This window comes from Scardinius erythrophthalmus (genome assembly GCF_964197995.2).
Source record: "Scardinius erythrophthalmus genome assembly, chromosome: 6".
Lineage (NCBI taxonomy): Eukaryota > Metazoa > Chordata > Actinopteri > Cypriniformes > Leuciscidae > Scardinius > Scardinius erythrophthalmus.
Window position 1 is genome coordinate 14,940,931 of NC_138226.1, and position 17,947 is coordinate 14,958,877.

At 39.9% G+C, this 17,947-nt stretch overlaps 1 protein-coding gene across 1 annotated transcript in view; it reads left to right on the plus strand.

Moving 5' to 3' along the window:
- satb2 (SATB homeobox 2) overlaps positions 1 to 17,728 on the plus strand; it is a gene marked incomplete at its 5' end in the record, with an annotated part of 45,911 nt that extends 28,183 nt beyond the window's left edge. Inside the window, 7 exon segments of the mRNA XM_081368684.1 lie at positions 634 to 669; positions 781 to 1,358; positions 2,101 to 2,313; positions 3,244 to 3,330; positions 4,166 to 4,318; positions 6,797 to 6,991; positions 12,299 to 17,728. Of these exon segments, the coding sequence (XP_081224810.1) occupies positions 634 to 669; positions 781 to 1,358; positions 2,101 to 2,313; positions 3,244 to 3,330; positions 4,166 to 4,318; positions 6,797 to 6,991; positions 12,299 to 12,916 (1,880 nt within the window). The 3' untranslated portion in view covers positions 12,917 to 17,728.
- Between the last annotated feature and the right edge of the window lie 219 nt (positions 17,729 to 17,947).

Here is a 17,947-nt window from a genome sequence, read left to right on the forward strand (position 1 = left end):
TGGTAAGGTGTTCAGGGTCATGAGCAAGTCTTGAGCTTTGTGCTGCGTTTTATACATTATCTCTTAATGACTCCTTACACAGGATGGGGTAACCTAAGCCTCCTCACTTCCTAATAGAAACCACTGTTTCTTCCCCCAAAATGCTGCAGGGGGTCTCCCAGCGGCAAGTCCTACTGGGAGTCGCCCCACAGCTCCGCTGTTTAAGCCTCTTAGCATCCAAATGCCTGTGACAATTTTCCTCCTCTCGTTGCCTCTTCAAAAAGTGAAATAATTACACAGCAGGACAGATCAAAGTGGGGGCTAAACCCCAAATGCAGTGAGAGAGCGAGCGCCAACAAAGAATAAAGCGATCCTCGGCACGCTGACAGAGTAAGTGGTGTTGAGTTACACCGAGCCCCCTCCATTAGTTCTGCTCTTTGCCTCCCAGAGCTAAACACTCAGTCCGCATTGCCAGATGTGTGTGCCAGTGCGGCGAGACCCCATTGGATGACTCACGTGTCAGTCATACGATTGTAAGCCGAAGTTGTAAAACTTTCTACTCATGAAAGTATGTTGTTGTTTCATTGTAAGCATGATTTAGTAAGTAAGTGAAAGCTTTTGTCATTTACCATGCGTTCTTTGTGTCTGTTTTAGGGGATTATTTGTGGCAAGGAAGCTCGGAAATCAAGGGTAAGCATCTACATTTTGATGTTTGTTTGGGAAAAGACCTGTATTTGATTTATCAACTAAAACACTACAGAGTTTACCTTGTGTCTGATACACATATCCATCCCTCTACAGTTGAAAGGGACGGTCTTGCTGACTTCTGCGTATTAGCCCAGCGTCCACCCCCTCACCTGGCTGGTCTAGCACAGCTCGGTCCGTTGAACAGCACCAGCTCTCTTGTGAAAGGTGGCTCTGGAGAACCTCAGAATTCAGCCCAGTCTCAGCCTCCATCCCAAGGGCAGCCGCAAGTTTCATCATCTCATGGGCAGCTCCATCACAGTCCTCCACTACGGGCACAGGTGCCTCCTCCACCTCCGCCTGCCGCCTTGCAACCTCTTTTGGCACCCGGAGGGCTTCTCTCACCCCAGCTCAGTCCACAGCTGGTGAGACAGCAGTTAGCCATGGCCCATCTTATCAACCAGCAGCTGGCCGTCAGCCGCCTCCTGCATCAGCACCCGCAGGCTCTTAACCAGCAGTTTCTCAATCACCCACCCATCCCGCGGCCTAGCAAGTCTGGTGGCCCTGGAGAGCCCGGGTCCAACCCCTCCGCTGCAGAAGTCTCATCTGATATCTACCAACTGGTGCGAGATGAGCTGAAAAGGGCCAGTGTCTCGCAGGCAGTTTTCGCTCGAGTTGCCTTCAACCGTACACAGGTACAGTACAGACAGCATGGTGCTGAAATAGTACACATATTGTTCACAGAATAGAGACAGTTCAAAGAGAAACCTTGAGGAAACAAGGTACAAGAAAGAAGGTACACCAAGTATAATAGCAAAGAACTTCTTTAGAACATACCAATCACTTAGGCGGGCAATGTATTGAATATTCATGATGTTTTCGTAATGATTTGGCTTGTGTAATATATGAATATTGCAATGATTTAAATGCACTTTTTTAATCTTAATGGTCTTTTTGTAAAGACCAATGCAAAATACATAAATATTGAGAAATATATTGAATGTCAGCAAACATCTATCACAAAAAAGATATCTATAAGGTTTATTGCTAGCCCTGTTCACTATCCCATATACACAGACTAAATTATGTACAAATCAGGACTATTCAAGTTTAATTTGGCACTGAACTAAATACAAGAGGATAATTAAGGTGTCAAAGTTGTCCTGTTGGAGGTTTTAGATCTCTGAGTCGCTCTGCGTGATTGCTCTGGTATCCAGAGGTTGGATCCTCTCATACACCCTCTCAGTGGAAAACACACCTGGTGAATTCACAGAGTCACTGCAGGTCTAAATTATGTTCAATTACATCCAACACCGTGCACAGTCAGTCAAAGTGTGGGTAGAGATCTACATGGTGCAGGTGAAGTAACTGCATAAATGTGTTGTGAAAAAAATTGCTTCCTCTGTGTTTACGTATGTGTTTATATGTGTACACCAGGGCCTATTGTCAGAGATCTTGCGAAAAGAGGAAGACCCACGCTCAGCCTCTCAGTCCTTGCTGGTGAACCTCAAAGCGATGCAGAACTTTCTGAACTTACATGAGAGCGAGAGGGACCGCATTTACCAGGAAGAGCGAGAACGCAGCATGAACCCTCCTGTGAGTCTGCCCCCAAGCACAAACCCCAGCCCTGGGGGCGTCCGCCTCTCTCAGGTACCCCGCTTTCTCACACTTGACTAGGTTCAGCTCCCTACAAATCCCTCTTCCCCGTTGCATTTGTGTGTGTATTATTGACTGGGTGTAAAAATACCTGAAAGCTTTTGTTGTGTCTGATTCTGAATTGTTTATCTGTAGGCCTATGAGATTGCTTTTGTTTCTTGTCTGAATTCATGTGATCAATTTACTTGTTTTATTTGGCTTACACTTTGTTGTTTTCTTTGTAATCCATATCAGGTTGTTATACAGCTAGTTTTTTTTTTTTAAATGCAAGAACTGAGTTTAGTAAAGGTTGGAATATATTACACGACTTTTAAAATAGGAAGAGATTTTAAAATATTAGGCATCACACGCCGACTTTGTAAATAGTTCTAAAAACAACTGGGCTTCATATACTAAAAATTCACGGACTACCAGACCTTCAAGTCGTTCAGAACACAACAAACTCACGCAAAAAAAATATTTTGCTAGAAGATGCATGACAAATGAAAACAATATGTTTTAAAATTAGCTCAAAATATCAAACAAGTTTTATATCCTTCGACTGGATGGAATCATAGTCTGGAGCTAAAAAATTTGAATCTGTGCTTATCATGTGTGATGCCACAAAATCAGTCATAAGTCATGCTGAGTGGCTATGATTTTTGGCAAATAGCATCGCCTAGTCTGGCAAAAATCTGGGCAAAAGTCTTGTAGTGTATTCCAACCTTAAGTCAGTGTTATTACCGCAGCTATTATTTTAGTATTATGTAAATTATATTTTGTCTTTGAATATTAATACATATTGACATACTGAGAATAACAATTTGGATAATTCACTAAAAAAACCACTCTGACTTTCAAGAAAGTGCCCTTTAAGGGTCAAACTAACTAATATCTGATTGCTACCTTCTTATTGCTAATGTCACACCATACCTCCCAATGCAGAAAGTGTGGGAGCGCAGCATCGACGAACAGTTAACTCCTGACGCGTGGGCATCTATTTGGAAGAATAAGACCAAAATCACAAACTCGGTGAGGATTACATCATCACTCACTTCATTTCCTCATAGAGTGTACCTCATCCAAGACCTCCATGATCTGTATGAGTAGTGATCAGTTGTAGGCATGACACTTTTCCCATTTTGAAAATAAATGCTCAATAAGTCAAGCTACTACAGAAGGTCAAATGTATACTGCTTATATGGAATACTGTTTATACTCATGTTTGTTAGAGATTACAGGGTTCACACACCCATTAAAACTTCAGGTTCACAAGCTCTTGTCCTTGATCCTCTAAAATTACAAATGCAGGAAAGCATGGCTTTGCTCCTGTCATGGCATGTTTATATTAAATGACCTGGAACCTGGTGCATGGACTTTCTAGAATGCTTGTATGAAGCATATGAATGCGTCTGCATTTCAACCTCAGGACCATTGTGAATGAACCCATGCAGATAATAAAAATCCTTCTGATACGAGAACAAAGTTCTCATTCTTTGGTCTTAGGGAATGTGGTTGTGTATTATCATTACTATTATGTCTGTATGTGTTTATCTTGCAATCGTTTTTACTGGGGAATGTGAGATTACTTGCCTGTGCCTGCAGAGCAACTTCAAACATTGAATGAGAAAACACACCACTCTAAAATCAATACACTATACTTCAAACATGTACTACAAAGAGTTTACTTATGGATGCTTTAATGATTTATCTGCTGAAATCTCAGTACACTGTAGGTATAAACAAGGGTCTGAAATATCATCCATGAATGTTCTTATATTGTACCCTCTGTAGCAATTACAGTATGAATGTATATCTAACCAATCTGTCTTTGTTACTTTTAACTTTGACCGCTGGACCTTCACAGTCCAAGACTTGTGGTCCTAACCCTGACCTTCCCCTGAAACTGGAGCCGCTGGTTAACATCACCTCAGCCGTCTACGATGAAATCCAGCAGGAGATGAAACGGGCAAAAGTGTCTCAGGCACTTTTTGCCAAGGTGGCAGCCAATAAGAGCCAAGTAAGAACTGATTCAGTAATTATTTACCCAGATTTTCTCGTTATTGTTCATAATCCCTTTAACATTTTTTTAAATAACTAGTTCTAATTTCGGTTAACTATTTTCAAATAACTAATACACAGAGAAAACATAATACTTTTGTCTTCTACTTTTCAAGGACATCTTATACATAAAGTGTCCATTGTATTTTATTGTACTGGAGAATTGAATCATCTTGGAATCTTCATATGATAATTGTTAATAATACATTTAATTCATCTAAGTGTAAACTGTAAACGTGAGGTTGGTTACATGAGGTGCTTTCAGGTGCTTCTGCTTAAATGGATTTATGAACTTATATAGCTTCTCGAGGGACCCTTTTATTATGGAAATAATTAATAAATATATATAATTAAAAAATATATTTTTTTATGTGCTTAAAATTGAGGGATAGGATATTTGAGCCAGTGATTTCAATGTGATTTGTTTTATTTTGAAATGACTATGCTTACACTTAGCTTACATGTTCTTTTCTCAGTCAGTGTAGGGGAAGTAACGGTGTCCGTCTGTGCAGGAATTTATATCTGATTCTGGCGCGTCTCTGTAGTTGATAAACAAAAACATCAACATCAACAGATAGTTTGATAAATGCCTTCTATTTATTCATCTCTGGCTTACCATTCCAGATCCTTCCAAAGGATCTCATTCTTTCTTTCAGTGCTTTTCTCTTCTGTCCAATGAGTCATTGTGACTTATGTTGTCATACAGACGTGCATGCAGTGTTCCATAGATTGATCTGATTACTGTTCTCATACCTTTTACATTGACACATGTTTCCAGATAGCTATATAAAGAATGCATAATATTGTGACTAGAAGTATGTGTATATGTCATACAAGTGCAATAGTCAGTGCTTTTGAGGCCTTTAAAATCTCAAATATTTTCTAGCTGTAAACTGTCATTGTAGCATTATAAAAAGCACATCATGGGAATCTACTTTTGCTTTTTTTAATCTTTTTTTTTATTTATGTTTTATAAGCTTTAAGCCTATTCATAAAGTTGACCAGAGTCCAAAATTAACACCTGGCAAACCCCACTTCTTATTTGCTTTGGTGAGCAAATAAAAAGGGCAGTTTAAATTTCTATTTTCCTTTGTCAAACATAAAAATAAATTTACAGTTTCTGCAAAGATATTAAGAAGTGCAACTGTTTTCAACATTGCTAATAAAAAGAAATGTTTCTTGAGCAGTAAATCAGCATATCAGAATGATTTTTGAAGGATTGTGTGACCCTGAAGCCAAGAATGCATTTAATTTAAACAAATAATAAAATTTGAAAAACATTTTTTATTTTAATAATATTTTACAAAATTACTGATATTACTGAATTGTTGATCAAATAATTGCAGCCTTGGGGACATTTCTTTTGAACAGTAGTGGATGTTTATGTATCTGTCTATCCGTCTAGCCATCCATATATCCAATTGTTTTAAATTCACTTTTCATTGACAGGTATAAAAAAAGGTTAATGGCCACATTGTCTGAGTGCAAAGGACAACAATGATCATTTTCTTTCATTTTCTTTCAGCTAATTATTTAGCTGGAAAAGGCATTCATTTCAGAGTGTTGATAAAGATTTTTTTTCAAAAGCTATTGGACCATTTGTTTGTCTCTGTCTCATTTAGATCAAAGAGAGATAATTGATTTAGTCAAATATGATCCCACTCCCAGCTGCGCCTAATTCTTACCATGTAATAGCCTGAGAGAGCTTTGGTCTCTGCTGCTCACTTTACTGAGGAACTCTGTGTCATTGCGGCATGGCTTTGCAGGTGTGACCACCTCATCTAAAGGCATGTTTCAGGGGCATCTTTGCATGTTTGCGTGTATGAGATGTGTCAGCAAAGTGCTGCTATGGTGGTGTGTATATATATATATGAATGTGTGTGACAGATGTGGTTAGGTCTCACAGGTCTGGGGTCGGGTGGGGGGTCACGGCTGAACGCGCCCATCTGCTGCAGCTGGCCAGGAGGAGCTGAGGGAGAAGGAGAGAGAGAGAGAGATGCTCAGGTCATTAACAATGTGTGCTGGAAGAGGTTGGCTGCACACAACAGCTGGTGTCAAAGACTGGACCAGTCTAGCAGAGATAATTAAATCTTCCTAATCTCTCACCATTTCACTCTCTCTTTCACACACTCTCAGCTCTCTCAGTGCACTTGTGATGCTTTGTGGTGGTACTTGTTTACTGTTAAGTAAACTTTACAGTCATAAAAAAAAAACATGAATGATGGGTGAGTTGTTTCACATCACATTCTACCCATCATTCCTATTTATTAAAGTGACATAAATGCACAAAAAGAGAAGAAAGTCCCTATAGCGGAGCTTTAGTGGGTAGCCTCTCCAACTAAGTAGACAAGGCATATATTGATACTGTTTAGTGATATTGTTGGAAAAATACCTTCAGCTAAACAAGATATGCAATGAACCCTTTTCCTTTCTTTAGGGATGGCTATGCGAGCTGCTTCGCTGGAAAGAGAGTCCCAGCCCAGAGAACAGGACTCTCTGGGAGAACCTGTGTACCATCCGGAGGTTTCTGAGCCTTCCGCAGACAGACAGGGATCTAGTGTACGAGGAAGAGTCCCGCCATCACCACAGCGAACGGCTGCACACTGTACTACACTTGCCCACTGACCCTCAGGTGAGTTTTTTGAAACATCGGATTGCATACTTCAAATACGTATGGCAAAAGAAAGCAGTTGAATGTGGTGTTTGCACTACAGGATGGTCATATTATGAGAAATGAAATGTTCCTTGATTCCTCTCAGTACAGATAGACCATTTATTAAATGTTCAGTTTGATCTTCTATAACTTTCTGATGACAGGAAGATGAAATGAACAAAACCACCTGCATTTATGTCAAAACCAGATATTCAGTCTATTATTCAAAAAAAAAAATTTTTAACGATCTAACTTTTCAGCATTTTATTTTATTTTATTTTATTTTAAAGTTCTCTCTATTGCCTGTCATTTTTTATTTAAATTCCACATAAATATTTTAAGCATAATTATCTTAATATAATATGAATGTGTTTTCATTGTGTGAAGGCACACTTCTTTGACACTTCATTTTTAATATCAGCATCATTCATGCAGCATTCCTGCCAACATCTAATAACCCAGCACACCCCAACCTCTTTAATCACACACATACACATACACAGAATTCCAAATAACGCGCTACTGATTAAATGGACTTTCCCCTATGCCAGCCAGGGTCATTATAATATAGACTGTGGACACACACTTTTCCAGTATTAACATAGACACGCATTCATTCACAGTATGCACACACATCTACACACTAATACTTGTATGTAAATACATGCACACACAAACCGCATACACATAAATCTACAAACACTTGGATCAATGCTTTCCACCTTCTTTTAACCTACTCTTCTTTCTCACCCTGCCAGTAAAGCATTGCGGTTTAATTCACTCACAATGGTTGCTGTTTATTAACATTTATTAACTTAAGTTAAGCAGCCGTATTAAGATTAAGTACTAACAAATGGAGACAGAGTGACTCTCAGTTACTGTGCTAGGCCATTGCGCCTCTTTCTCTCTCGCATGCTTTCTCTTTTATGTTAGTGGAATAAACAGTCTGCTGGCAGCATGTGTATGTGTGTAAATATACTCATTTATGTGTTTTGGGCGCAGAAGGAAATGCCCCATTAGGACACACCCTGACAGACAGTGCCACCACAGCCCTGATATTAATAATTACGGGAAGAGAAGGAACACTCGCACAGACATAAATCACATACACACACACACACACACACGCGCGTGTAATGACTCAAGTTTAGAAACTCCACAATGACTTTGGCCCATTGCACAACTTTTTTCATAAAACCACATAAGGAAAGTCAGCATTTACCAAAGCATTGTTGTATTCATATTCATAGTTATCGTTAATTTATATTTATATATATATATATATATATATACACACACACACTTTTTAAAGTATTTTTTTTATGTGATGTAATATTTATGTATTGATCATTTAATTAAATTCCTAAATTACACTTCACTGAGCCATTGTTGACACTTTTGTGTATAGATTTGTGTAAAAATTAGACAGGTTTGACAATATTGTTTTGTGTCAACACGTAAATACCATGCATGAGCATGTTGCTGTTGTTGGTGGGGTTTTTTTTGTTCATGTAGTAATGAGGGACCCTCTTTAGATCCCTAGCAGCCCCCTCGGCTCCAGCCTGCCTGCCACCACAGTCAGCACATGTGTCCCAGCTGCTTATGCATGAGCATGTTAATGAATGAATACACATGCAACACATACATGTATACAGTTTATTTAACAGGAACCACCTCAGTGTGACCAACAGACTACGCTAATGTATTTATTTTAACCTTATAAGATAATCAAACATAACAAGTCCTCCTGTGGTTTAAACCATGAAGTCCTGTTACATTCACATGACCAGACCAAATACATCAGGTAATTTGTGTTGTCTCATAAGACAGTGCTTGGTGTGTATATGGATATCCTTGAAAAGAACAGCATTGCAGAATTTTTTATTGTCGTTAAGCAAAAGCTAATTACTACTATTATTATTATTATTTGCTTTGTATAAAATGAACAGTGTATGTTTTCTCTACCCTTTTAGAATACATTTAGACCTTTTATAGAGCATAAATAATAAACATAAATAATGTTCCAAATCAGTTTTATAAAGAATGTTGTCATTCATTTTTTATTTTTTGTCTTTGATTTTTATCAAATCAATAAAAGTCTGACCTTTTTTGCGGACTCTCTAGCACCCAAGGGGATGTGGGTTGCATCCCATTTTTAAAAAATGAATCATGGCGAATTTTTCTTCTTTTTTTCCCCCCGTGTAGCTTAAAGGATTCAACCATTCCAGGATGGGTCTGTGTGAGCCCCTGGGTGCAGCTTATCTCACCTTAGGGACAAACTCAGTCACACTAACACAATCTAGATGGCCGACCCGGTCCCACATCGTCTTCACGCTGTTTCTGCAGTGTGTGTGCGTGGTCTTAAGTGCCTCTCTTTGCTCATTTGGCAGGACATTTCTTATGAATAATTTCTCCTTTGTTTTTGCTAAATTGGATGCTGCGATGTGCACTGGAGTGCCCCCTAGACCCTGCCATGTGGATTGGGACCCCAATTGAGTGCTGGGGTTGGAGAAGAGCGAGCAATACACATACTTGCTTGCTTATACACACATACACACACTTAGCATGGCAAACATTTTCACGGACAACACTGACCCTCTAATAAAGATATTAAGATATTCACTTATTCAGAGCTCAGTGAACAAGTTTATTCCTGCAGCTTTTGTTTAATCAATTATTTTATTTAATATAATATAGCATTGATTTAATTTAATAGGGTATGGAAGCCTGTTCTTCCTCAGTGTGAAAAAGTAAAAAAAGATAATAGCAAGATTAAGTTTGAAATAAGTACTAGTCACAATTACGAGATATAAAGTCACTTTGTGAGATGGTGCATTTACAAAGAAAATAATAGAAATTTTGAGATAAAATTGTCAGTAACATGCTTTTATACTAGGATGAGTGATTAATGTGTGCTGTGTTGATAAATAAGGTTTAATCATCAGGTTGTACTTAGTTTGCCTGTTTCTTTTATTTTTGTGGATTGCCTGAACTCTACTTATTCTTAAAATATATCAAGACACACACACACAGACACACACATACATCACTCGCCCATTCCTGAGGTATTGCAATGTAGCAAGGAAAAATTATGATGCACATGATAATTGGAGAAGGTGAAGTCATGCACAAGCAAACCAACAGGAAAGTGTCTTTCTCATCATTACATATTTATCTGCCTGTTAATGGCATCTCCAGTGGCAACACAGCCCCACTTAATCCTGCCTCCGCCCCCACGAGGGCCAGTCCTCATTAAGAATCAACTGAATTTTTTATGTTCTATAATTCTTTCATACTTCACCATAATTTGCCTTGATTTGTGTTTAAAGAAAAAAAAAACTTTTTCTTAATGCAATGAATTCAGAGTCCATGGAATGAGAAAAGTAGGAAGCGATGGAGATGAGCACTGAAAAGAGAGTTCAGGGGGAAAATGGAACATCGAAAGAAAAAAAGAGTTCAGGAAAATAAAATGGCCTTGTGTCCAAATGTGACTCCTGTGGTTGAGAAGACTTTGTTTAAGAACTGAGTAGGTGAATGAATTGGATGGTGGAGGTAATCGGAGGTTGGCTTTATAGCTAAAGCAGGATTTTATAAATGGAATTACTCCTCTGGCCTGGCAGAAAAACTCTTCTTTAGCGTCCACCATTAGAGCACAGGAACAGGCCTCTTAGATGATTTAATATGAATGGGATTTTAGAGGACTCGCGCTCCATCTCTGAATTTGAAAATATCCCTTAGGATGCCAAAACAATGCTATGCAAGTTGCTATTAAATGTGTGTGTTGTGCATTTTGGATTGTACTGTACATGTGTCTTTGAAACTTAACTAACTTGTTCCCAGAATTTCATAAAATAATATACACAACAAGCAAACATATACAGGATGAATGGGTTTGTCAATGTGTGTGTGTGTGTGTGTGTGTGTGTGTGTGTGTGTGGTCTCTTTAGCTAAGCTAACGAGTATTTTGTGCTGTTATGCCTTGTGGTCAATATAATTATTCACCATCTTTAAACTTCTTCAAATTTCTTTTTCTCATCCTTTCTTGTGGCCTCTGTTTGTTTCTCTGAGACATGGAAAGTAATACATTATGGAGAAATAGAGAAGAAAAAAAGAACAAACCTACACACTTCCTGTAAAGCGCCAGCCCAAAACAGCCCCCACAAGTGAAATCGGAGCAATTTCATGGTCTGGCCTGCCCTCAATATTATTTAAAAAATACCCTGTTATTATTTAGGGAATAGAGAGAGAGCAGGAGAGAGACAGAGAGAGAGGCGCATGACTATTATCTTTATGTAGGTCCTTTAATTTTAATGCACCGCAGATTTATAGCTTAGCATTCCAGTGTGGAGGCACTGGGCACCCCACCCTGGTCATAAACTCAGCAGGACAGCGCCACAGTATTTGATAGCTCAGCTGTGACACACTGCACCTTCCCTTGTATCAGAGCTCACAGATAGCCTACCTCTTTCTTTCCTGTACTAAATATATACTATTTACTCCTAATCCTATTTTACCACTGTTTTGCACTCTATTCCCCCAATCCCCCTTCCGTGCCTCTCCCTATACCTACGTATTTTGCCACCCACACAAGAAGAAAATGGCAGATTCATTGACATATGAAACATATGGAGGGCCTCAGAACCTCTGTAAAAACAATAGTGTAGCTCTGTTAGCCTGCTAACTTGTTGGAAAATGCTAATAGTTACCCTGTGTTTGTACAAGGCAATATCATATAGCATATGCTAACAATTTTACATCTCATGTCAAAGTCAAAAGTGTCATTTATGGCTGTCTGTGTTTTGGTGTTTGCATTACTTTTTCTGTTAAATTTAGCAGTCACTTGTCTATGCTAACAGGGACGGGATGTATCCCTGTCAAAATGACATAAAAACCAAGCACATTTCTTCATAACAGATTCTTTTGATGTAATTTATTTTGGTTTTGGTGAGTATTTGTTTAGCTTCTTCCTCTGTTGAATTAAATGCGGTTGATGTGTCAGCTCAGATGTTGTTAGTTGCCTTGATGCCCTCAAAACACGATGCAATGTCAAAATATTAAATCTTGTGGAATTATGTGTACAATATAAAAAGTTAAACAATCATAGCCTGGGGCAGTCTGGTTTGATTTTTACCAGAGTTGATCACATACTTAAGTACAGAGAGGACATTAACTCCAAGAGACATTCATTGAAAGGACACTTTGAACTTTTAAGCAGTTTTCAATTATTCCATACTGCTGACTCTTGCTTATAAGTTTACTAATAAAACTTCTCATCTTTCTCACTAGGCACTTCACAGACAGCCCATGCAGCCGCTAAAGGACCACTCTCCAATCCGAGAGGACCCGGTTCCCAGTTCTGGAGCCGAAGAGAACCCTCAGGCTAATGCAGGTTCAGGCAACAGTGGAGGGGTTAGCAACGTTACCAAGAAACCTCGCTCCCGCACCAAGATCTCACTAGAGGCTCTAGGCATTTTACAGAGCTTTATCCAAGATGTGGGCCTCTACCCTGACCAGGAAGCGATTCACACCCTTTCAGCCCAATTGGATCTGCCCAAACACACCATCGTTAAGTTTTTTCAGAACCAGCGCTATCATGTGAAGCATCATGGCCGACTGAAGGAGCTTGGATCTGAGGGCGGCGGCGTAGACGTGTCCGAATACCGCGATGAGGAGCTGCTCTCCAGTTCAGAGGATGCAGAGTCCAGTGAAGATGGGCACGAGGAGATCTACGGTGGGCATGAGAGTGTGCCGGCCGGAGGGGCCAACTCTGTCTCAACTCCAGCTGTTTCTTCTGGCCAAGATGAGAAAGACAAAGGCCAGCCTCTGGGGTCAGTCAGACCCAGCTCCCTGCCCCCATGTGGTTCATCCTCAAGTCCCCGAGATCAGGCAGAATATCAGAGATAAAACAGCCTCCACAAAGACTATACTGTAGGTTGGGAGAGGCAAGGAGTGAGCACTTACAACTATTAGGAGAGGAGAGTGCTGCGGATAGATTAGAAATGTACTGACAAAGACAGAGTGTCCTCTTAGGACCAAATCAAACAAGATCTGCATTTTGATTAAGGAGGCATGTAAGTGTTGATGTAGAAAAATTAGTTGTGAGCTACTCCTGGCCTCATACCTCACTAGTTACTTACAGGGATGTGATGGTACAGAAGCTACAGTATCCCTACAGTGTACTACAAGGAAAGTATTTGGCGTGCTGGAAAGCTTTCATTTCCTAGATGTAAATCGTCAAATTAAGGCAGGTTTCAAGATGGCTGCCTTAACCCCATGTTGTCACAAGCATTCGAACTTGCATGCTAAGACAGTCTTTCACCAAGTATTTCATTTCTAATCCGAAAGCAGAGGATCTATTATAAGATACCACTATTCATGACCCCTCTTCACCTCTACAGGGTTAAAATGGCAGGGACAGAGCTTTAGATGAGCCATGGATCTCCTATAGGACACCAAAAACTTTACTCCTTCCCGATCAGGGAGTCTAGTGGGCGGCTGTGGCTGTCCTCATCTTCCCCTCCATGATGGGGCATTGTCGGTCGCCAACGGAGGGCCGTGCTTGACTGCTAAAGGCAGTCAGTTGGGTTGGAGGTACAGATGAGCTCTTGGGTGTACACATCAGCCCAGCCCAGGAACCCCACTATAAACATGTGGTGTGCTGAAAGGTCTACAGTTAGCGCAGTGGCGCTTTTGAAGACCGCGCCATCCCTCCCACAACCAGCCACAATGACCATTCCAAGCAGTCCCACACAGTTCAAGAAATCACTCCTTTACCCCCACCACCTATGCACACCCAACACAGACTGCGCACAACATCACTAATCTGTAAGGTTTGCTTTATACAGATATGTTTAAACCATTGGTTTCATTACAGTTTTGCTCTCTCAGAGACAGAGAGAATAAAACGTAACAGGCAGAAGGACTGACTGCTATTGACAGAAGGACAATGTTGAGGGTGTAGTCTAACAGCATCTGCTTCTGACCTAGTGGAGAAAAATGAACCATTTCAAGCAAATGCGCTTGTGAGAAAGTGCGGTAGTCCTTCTCTCTTCCGTCACCTCCCACTGCTCTCTCTTTTACTGACTGTTGCCCACAATGTCCTGATTTGACCACACTTAGCCACACCCATCTCCACAGCACTATTTATTGCTATCTTCACCCTCAATTATTATTGTTGTTATTGTTATTATTGTTATTATGGTTGTTCTTGCTGTTATTTTTAGTTCTATTTTCATGGTCTAATATCAGCTCTTGGCTTGCAGCAGATGTTTTGGTGATGATAGACATTGTGAAAGAAAGAAACACTGCCAAAACACAGAGGAAAGAATTAGAAGCAGTTACTGAGTGAATCATGTGATATATACTGTCAATTCTATCAGCATTATGTACTTTTCCAAAGAGAACAGCACTTGGCAGATGAGGCGTTAAATATTAAAACAATAGAATTAAGAGGAATCGTTGGAATTTATATGATCTTTTTGTGCATAAGATGACAATCCTTCTTTTGAGCCAATCAGAACTCAGCAAGCATGAACTCTGCATTCTGATTGAAAATTTGATCAGTGTAACTTGAGGCAACATGGCCACCTGTTGCAAATCGTCCATGACACCATGGCAAAACATTTGGATCCAGGGTTCTGATTTGTTTTAAAAAAATCAGCTGCTACTTGCTCTTTCACAGATAATAGACAAAATATTGTTGTTAACCATATGCTAACCCTTAAACTGTTTTTGTTTTAAACAAGTGATAATTGTGGTCTATGTCCATGTTTTGTCTATTTCAAATGGAAATGTTTTATTTAGAATCTTTAATGTGCAAAATGCTGATGTAGTTCTTGCAATTACTTTGAGCATCCTGACTCTTTAGGGGCTTTCACACCGGAAGAACCTTTTCATAGTTCCTAAAACTAATGGCGGAAGCACCCACTTTTTGCCGTTTTCACACCGTAGGAACTGGGAATGATTTTAGTTCTAGGAACGCCTTTTGGGGGGGACCTAAATTAGCTCCCACTTCAGAGAAGGGTCTAACCCAGCACAATAGGAGCTACCAGTGACGTAATTGTACGTTGATTGGCCGAGCGCATGCAAAACACTAGCACCTGCCATTTTAAAAATCCATGTACACACACATATTATAGGCTATATATTTACTCTACAAACTAACTCTACCTTTACACTGAGAAAATGCAACACGACTTTGAGGGGGCCTGTATTTCTGCTCAGCTAGTGACATTGGACATCAACCACATGGCAAACACTAATACTTTTTCATACACTGTTTACTTTCTTTGTATAACAGTTCTATCTAATAACGTATTAGACAGGAATGTTATACAGATCGTAAAGTAATGAAGATGAAGAATGCGAGTGTTGTGTGCTCAGGCTCTGGCGTTCTCAGCGCCTACAAAATGAATGTCTGTCGCGCCATCAAAATAAAAGTCACAACAACAAGTGCGGTTTACGTCACTTCAGAGTTCCTACTGGCAGTGCGAATGCAACGACCCTATGGGAACATTTAGCTCTCGGGGAACCACCCTGGTTGCTAGTTCCTTGAACTACCCGGTGCGAAAGCCCCTTTTCACACAGTCACAGTGTCCACACCTGCACATGCCTATGAGTAATGCATTCCAGCAGAACATTAGTTAAAAATGGGTATAAACATATTTTTATCAGAAATTATAGAAGATGGCATCCCAATCACAAGGATAAACATCACACTGTTATGTCTGTTAGGTTGTATTGTAAGTATATAACCTTGAGAAGTTGTTATCCAGTGCGTTGATCATTTGTACCTTTTTATGATTTCACATGCTACATTTTTCACTTATATTCAAGTGAAGAACAGAGTAAGGCCTTAAAGACTTGAGCTAGCTGATAAGATCAGGGAGTAACAATAATTCACATGAAAGTGTTAGTGGCATAAGAGCCTGGTGTGCTTACCTGGCAATTATTGGCGGCCCAAGAGTGTGTTGTGGTTCTCTGCTGCTCACCTCTCTAGAGAGATTGAATTCTTCAAGCCATTTTCTAACCAATTTACCCATCTGCATTGTCTCCTTGGTTCGATTGCACTCTTGATGTTTGCCTGAGTTTTCCCAGGTCTGCATTTACCCAAATCGGATCTTTATGGTCAATCATAAGTGGTTATAAACCTTACAGTACGTACCTTCCTGTCTGTCATCGTAATCCCCTTAAAAATCTTAAATTCTTAAATCAGCAACTTTTCTTCTTGTTCACTGACAGCAGTCTACAGTCTCGTAGGTTATTTCACCCTATAACTTTTTAAAGTTTGTTACATTTAAGTATTATCTTCCCCTCTAAGTGGTCAACATGCTTAGTCTTCTTCTGAACCTTAAATGGAACAAATGCTGGATGTTGCATTGAATGACAAGATACATAATATTCACTGGGAGATCTTGGATACCTGCAGGTTTTGCAAAAGGTCTTTAATAACACGGTAGTGATTGCCTGCTTGATCTACACCTTACTTAAGTCCGTCAATCATCAGTCACTCTTGGAGGCCTGCACCGCCTCTTTCGTTACACTCCGAGCATCTTCTCCAAATCCCGCCACCCTGCTGAGCCAAGATCAGCTGGAGACAAGCACTTCTGATGAGTCCGTCCATATACACCTCCCAAATTACCCTCATAAATGATGAGAGCGTGTGCACGCATGTGTCTGTGTGTCCTAGACTGGTGTTTAACCTACCATGGGGGTGGCTTACCACTCAGCAGGAGCGAACAACCACGCACTTCTTCTACGTCATCACCTCCTCCTCTTCATCTTTGTCAGAGTTAGCGGTGAGAGTGACGCCAAAGAGAAAACAAAGAAGATTCCAAGAGTCCCTGATGAGTACTAGGTCAAGGTCACTGCCCAATTATCCACTTCTTTCATTTTCATTCTGTCTTTTCAGTTCTCTGTACCATCTCTCGGTTCCCTCATTTTCTCGTTCACCAGGCGGGAAAGTAATCGTTGTCTCTCATGCTGTGGTGTCGAGGTTAAGTGGAGGTGATCATGTCTTGTGGAGAGGGACGTTTCTTGAGAGGCAGCAGGCTCCTGGAGTGGCATGTCTGAGAAGTGTTGCGGTTAAGACAAAGGCTTTAGTCATTAGTTTGGTATCTGTTCATCTACAAAGCCACTATAACATTAGGTTGACTTTCATGATTTGGGTGGAAAAGCTGAAGGTCTCCATTGCCACTTTCTAATATTTACACACATTATTTAGACAATTAGATTTGGACAATGTTCCTAACATTGATTTTCCTTGTGTTTATAGTGTGTGACTTAGATATTAAATGTACAGGTACACAAGAATATCACATACAAAAGAGGAAGAAAATGCATCAGAATAATTTTCAATATCCCATGGATTTCTGAGGAAGGATGCTCTTGCTCGTCTTGCTAATGCTTTCGTTTATCTCACAGTGCCTATGAACTAAGCACAATGCTCCAGTTCTTTGCTTCGGAGATGACAAAATTAGACGATCTCATAATTTTCATCATTGTTTTCATCGTTTTTGTACTCATAAACGCCTACAATGTGAATCAGGATTGCAACTCCTGAATTGGTACTTTCCTTGTCAATCGAATGCATTGTCATTATCACTAAGTGATAATTAACTTATGTGCATCATTTGGCTTCTTTGTTTGTATGAAAATGTTTTGTTCTTTGATTTTGTTTTTCAAATGCTGTTGTTTAAATAAAGTGCATTCAAGGAATTATAGAACTATTGCGTGTGGGTTTGTTCTACCTGCAAACTCTTGACTGAACTGGGTGGTCTACAAGTCTATGGCTCAAATTGCTTTACCCTTAGTCCACATTACAGTCACAGAAGTTAAAAGAAAGTAGTGACTAATGCACAATGCTATGTTGTATTTAGTAGAGGGATTAGAAGTGGAGACAAATGAGTGGAAAGAAACAAAATACAGTTTCGCTTG